Raw genomic sequence first — 5425 nt, forward strand, 5'->3', positions numbered from 1 at the left:
CATACTCGTCGTACTCCTTTACTCTCTTTCTCTTTTCTTCACCTCCCTCCCCTCCCTCCCACCTTCCCTCCCCTCCCTCCCTTACCCTCCCTCCCCCTCCCTTACCCTCCCTCCCTCCTCTCCCTCCCCTCCCTCCCTCCTGATTCCTGCTTGCCTTTCATCAGTTCTCCGGCCCAGTTGTCTGCCTCCAAAGACTTCTTGGCTAGCTTCCTGACCTGTGCGCGATGAGATCCTCCTCCTCCTCTGCCGCATCACTCCCACTCACTTCGAGTCTTGCAGCATATTCAGGACACTGACAAGCCTTTCTCTTCATCCATTCTTGCGCTTCAGGCGTTATCGGAGCGCCGATTTCATGTTGTCGGATGCTACGAACAAGTCATCATGCACGATCATCGCTGATACGCGTGTGTACAGCTTCTCGAAGGTTCGTTTCTCTCTCTTGTCTTGCTCGATCTTTCTTATCCTTGACAGCCCTTGAGCATCGAGGGCGCACATACGTACCTCACCTCATCTCCTCGTTCTTCTTCTTGTGGTAGAAACCTGGCTCGTACTTGAAGACACTCTCAGCCTCGTTGTCCTCGTCAACCGTGTCGTCAAACCTGCGAACAGCAAGCGCTCCTCCTCCCTCCTCCTCCTCCTCCTCCTCCTCTCTCCTCCTCTCTCCTCTCCTCGCTCCCTCGCTCCCGTCCCCTCCGCTTGCCATCATGCCTCGCAGCAGGGTTTGCAGGTTTACCCTCATCCCCCAACAACTTGGCAGCAATGCGGCAGCTCAGCCTGAGCCGGGCTGGCGCCGGGCCGGGCACCTGCCGGGCACTCCCAGGGGCACTCCGGGGCCGGGCAGCTGGCGGCCGGGCAGCTGGCCGGGTCTGCCCCAGCTGCTGCACTGCCGCACGCGATCACTACCATCCGCGGCTCGATGTGAAGCAATTCATTCAAGGCTGCTCAATAGACTCGAGACAGAATTACTACTACGGTGGCTACATCGGTGAGGTGAGAGCAGCAACACACATCATGATCAACGTCACAGCTGAAAGAGCCTGAGCCCCGCCGCGGCCAACACCAGCCGCCCCACTCGAAAGTGTGTTGGAGCCCCCAGAGGCTTTCGGGGTTGAGGTTGGAGGAGCTGGAGCCCCAGACTGCTGTCCGTTGTTGCCGCCGCCAGGTTGCGGATCAGTAGGAGCCCCGACGACCCATCGAGGGTAAGCAGTGTTTCCAGACCTCCTGGTACCGGGACCACCAGACCCGTAGAAAGCAACTTGATTGGCCGTCTGAAAGTAAGCGGAAGGAAAGATGATGTCGAAGTATGCCGATGCTTTGTCTCCGGGGACAGGGTTCACTCTTAGCTGTACGGTGCCGGTGGAGTAGTTGGCCAAGGAGACGGTGGTTCCAGCAATGGTCATGGTCGCGGAGTTGAAGGCCTTGTTCAGTTGCAGAGAAATCAGCTTGCCGCCAAGAGTGAAGGTGATGTCGTTGACCTCGACGTTGTGCATGCCAGTGAGATTCTTGGACTGAGAGTTGAACGTCATGCCTGCTGCTGTCTGATCGCTGTCCACAACAGTGACCTTGTACCTCACAAGGAGGTGCTTGGCGTCAGGATCCGACATGTAGTTGCTGCCCATGGTCCCTCCGTAGGTCATGAACGCGATGTCTCCCGATGAGAAAGAGACGTCGTCTCCCGAGCACTGCTTGTTGGACGTCGTCGTGATGCACATGTCGACTTTGAGCTTCGTGCTGTGATCTGCGGGTATGTCAGTGACGGAGTTGAAGCTGAGGGGGATGGTCTTGGTGTTGATCGTCCCTGAGGTCATGATCGCGTTCATCGTGCCGATGTAGCCTGCGCTCGTTACGTCGTTGCCAACCAGCGCTCCGGCCATCATGTAAGCGTACGTCGATGACCCCACTGCCTCACTCGCTGACCATTGGAGAAAGCCATTGTTGATGTTGGGAAGGCCTGTTATCTGGATGAGATTGTTGCTGTCTGTGCTGTAGGTGTTGAGGTCGTAGATCCATCCCAGCGTCATCGGCGTCAGGGTGACATAGGCCGAGGGGCCGGGGCTTGCAGCAGTGCATGGGCCGTAGGCGGCGGTAGAACAGGCCGCTTCCTGGGAGCTGCAGCCCAGGATGACTCCAGCGCAGATGTTCTGACCCTCAGCCTTGACGAAGGTGAAGGGAGAGGAGCAGTGGGATGAGGGGAGGGAGCAGAGAAGGAGGGCGAGAAGAGCTGCAGTGTGCATGACGATCCCTCTCTTTCAAAGCAGCTGCAGGGGGGATGGAGGGGTCCGGAAGTTAATTAATATTCCGACGGGGCAGCGGTTATTCATGTAACTGTCCCTCGTACAGTCCGTGCCAGTGAAATACAGGCTGACAAGGGCTCATGGGCGGGAACGGGGAGCGAAGGGGGGTGGTATTTCAAAACTTGAGTTTTAAATTTAGAGAACGTCAAGTAAAAAGTGACGGTCCTTTTTTACTTTTTTCGGATCGGATTTGAAAAACAAAGCACTACTACTGTGTTTAAATTTGAGTAAAGGCTTGAACTGTCGGCGGCAGGCTACTGTCTGTACGTTTACCGTTGAAAACGGTTGTAGTGAAATTTAACGAACTGTCGGTGAAATTTGTACCGTCCAGCGATCGGACACGGTAGCGTACCGGACACACCTAGTTGCGTCTACTAAGTTCCTTCTTTCCGTCCTCTCCGAGCCGAGCGGCCCAGATCGTTGCAGTCCGATTCCGTCAAGTTCTTTTCTGACGGCAGGAGACACCATCCTTCTCCGACTCCTGATTCCCCTCCTCTCTCTTCCGATTTCACTGCCCGGCCCGGCCTTGCTACCGTTGCCGCTGCCTCCCCCGGGCCGTGGGAAAGTTCCGGGACACCCGGAGGGCCACCTCCTCGGAGGCTCCTCCTCTCTCCTCCGGAGGCTTCTCCTGCTCTTCTCGCTCCAGGCTCCGAGTGACTCCCGTACCCAGGCTCCGCCGCTGCGGCCCGGAACGCCGGGCCAGCCGCCAGTGCGCCGGGCTGGCCCGGCGCACCCGGCGGCGTCAGCTGCCGGGGCACCGTCTGCGCACCGCCGCGCACTGCGGCACTGCCGCAGGTCAGGGGCCGGGCAGCCTGGCATCATTGGGGCTCACCGCTCAGTCTGAGTCCGAGGCTCGACCGTACGGCGCGGCGGGGCCGGCTTGATCGGGCCCGGCGGTACTAGTCGGACACTCGCCGTGACCGTCTCGCGGCCGGCGCCGCCCGCCGGGCCACCGGCGGCTCGGCCGGGCTAGCCTGACTACCGTACCGTACTTCTGGCCGAGAGCCTGATTTAAGTTCAACTTTTACTATTATTACGATCCGCCGGACTCGTGACTCAGCATGGCCGCGACTGCCGCACCGGTGCCTGAGCCTCCGGCTGCCGCAGTGCCAGCCCGGCTGCGGCCACGCTGGGTGGAGAGAGTGAGATCAGTCAGGGAACTTGACCTACCAAGTTCGGCCGGGCCCGGAACCGTCTCCGCCCGCCCGTCGTCGGCTCGGATCGGGCCGCTCGGCCCGCCGGGCCCGGGCCGACGGCCGCCGCCGGGGCCGGGGCCCGGACTGAACATGCAAACTACACTACCCCTACCCCATGCTTTCCTCAACCCTACCCTACCCACTCCACCTAGTCTTCATTTTCTGGGGCGGACTTGATCCAAAGGACCCTGACGAAAGTGACGTGACGCAAAAAATGGCTGGAGGGCAGGTAGCGCCATGGCGCAACATCCGCTGTCATCCTCTGCTCCCTGCTCCCTGCTCCCTGCTCCCTGCTCCCAGCTCCCTGCACTCCCTGCTCCGTGCTCCGTGCTCCCTGCACTCCGTTCTTTGTCCTCCATTATCCGTTCTCCCTCTGTCCTTCCTTGTAGCCATGTCCCCGTGCCTTTGCAAAGCTTCTTTCATTCTCCGACCTTCCCTCGTTCCACTTGTTCCAACCCCCCTGACCAGCCCTCCTGCCGGATGCCAGCCTTCCCTTCCCTTCGCTTCGCTTCTCCTCCCTCCTTTCTTCCGTCTCTTACCCTCCTATCCTTTGCCGCCTTGCGTCTCTTCAGTCTATCCTTTGCCACCCCAACTCCCTTTCCTCTCCTCACTTTATCACGGAGCTTCTCTCTCACGCTCTGTCATTGTTTCAACTCAACCATGATGTGATTGTGATCGCCGTGTTCAGCTGCCGTCATGATTGGATGCATGTCGTCGACGCGATTGTTTGCACGGGACCGCAGGTGATCCTCAATAAGGTCGACCCGCCATGGCGGAGAGACATGGATGGCGGTTGCAAGCTCCGTAAGCAGGACAGAGGCACAGTGGTAGGTGCGATGGGGTTGTGTTTGCTGTGATATATCCCAGGGCATCGATGCTGCCCTCCAAGAGAACGAAACGAGCTCCAAAACCTCGAGGAGCATCTACCCGACCTTTGTTGATCGCCTTCCTGGTCTGATCGACTGGTTGTCTCCTCCCTCCATGACCTCTTGCAAAGATCTTCTGTGCCATCGTCGTCGTCGTCGTCCAGAAACGTGCGCGGCTGGTCGGCATGAGACAGCGGACGAGGAGGATAAGGATTCTGAAGTCGACCCTTGACGGTGATGCAGCAGTCTGCAAGCTCCAGTCCTTTCTCCTCTTGCCGCATAACCTGCTGCTTGCCGAGCAGACCCTGGGCTGGACATCCTGCCGAACCTCAAGTCTTCTCAAGGGACAAACCAGGTATGAGAGTTCTTGGTGGTTGCTCCTGGGTGTGAGATTTCTGTCCTTCGTCCCTGCCTGTTCGAAACCTTCACGAAATGTTTAGAGCCTTCATGTTGAAAAGTTGTTTTGTATTCGTGTCCCTGCTCACGAGCTGCTCAACAGTCCTCATCCTTCAGCTCTAGAGTCTCCGCCGCAACCCCCCCCCACCATCTTGACAGCACGGGATACCTCCCTTCCTTGGAGTTCGTGAACTTGAACGAGGTAGCGACTCCGCATCGTTCCTCTGCTCCCTGACTCCTCCACTCCAAGACGACGATCGCCAGGGCCGGGGACCCCCTTGCTCTTGACTTCAAGGTCTGACTGCGCTGACGAGCCTCCTTGCTGAGTTGCTGTTGTAGCTGAACGGCATCGGGCCGACGGCAATCAGCAAGTGGAAATTCTTGTCGATCATGCTGATAGTGAATGGTACATGTGCTGCTGGGAAAGAGGAGATGTTCACCCTTTGCTTTCAGGTTCGGATTTGTTCTGGTACTCCACTATCCCGAAGCAGGTCGCGGTTGGTTATACGGGTGAGATGTGAACACGTGGTGGTGTGGAATGTGATGATGATGGAGACGATGATGATGATGAAGATGATGAAGATGATGATGATGATGATGGAGATGATGATGATGATGGAGATGATGATGATGATGATGATGATGATGGTTGTGGTGGTAGGTGGTAGGTGGT

At 57.9% G+C, this 5425-nt stretch overlaps 2 protein-coding genes across 2 annotated transcripts; one reads left to right on the forward strand and one right to left on the reverse strand.

Moving 5' to 3' along the window:
* Positions 1–101: 101 nt before the first annotated feature.
* GUITHDRAFT_165350 (hypothetical protein) lies at positions 102–2258 on the reverse strand (the record flags this gene model as incomplete). Its single annotated transcript, XM_005824885.1, has 4 exons — positions 1009–2258; positions 507–599; positions 266–365; positions 102–215 (listed from the first exon to the last, which is right to left on the reverse strand). Exons 1-4 carry the CDS (start codon positions 2232–2234, stop codon positions 102–104), a joined length of 1533 nt encoding a protein of 510 aa, XP_005824942.1. The 5' UTR covers positions 2235–2258.
* Positions 2259–4194: 1936 nt separating this feature from the next.
* Positions 4195–5273, forward strand: GUITHDRAFT_115934 (hypothetical protein; the record flags this gene model as incomplete). Its single annotated transcript, XM_005824886.1, has 7 exons — positions 4195–4317; positions 4358–4442; positions 4659–4711; positions 4856–4954; positions 5003–5047; positions 5092–5158; positions 5206–5273. The coding sequence occupies 7 exons, from the start codon at positions 4195–4197 to the stop codon at positions 5271–5273; spliced, it is 540 nt and encodes a 179-aa protein (XP_005824943.1).
* Between the last annotated feature and the right edge of the window lie 152 nt (positions 5274–5425).

Source organism: Guillardia theta, assembly GCF_000315625.1.
Source record: "Guillardia theta CCMP2712 unplaced genomic scaffold GUITHscaffold_89, whole genome shotgun sequence".
NCBI classification, from domain to species: Eukaryota; class Cryptophyceae; order Pyrenomonadales; family Geminigeraceae; genus Guillardia; species Guillardia theta.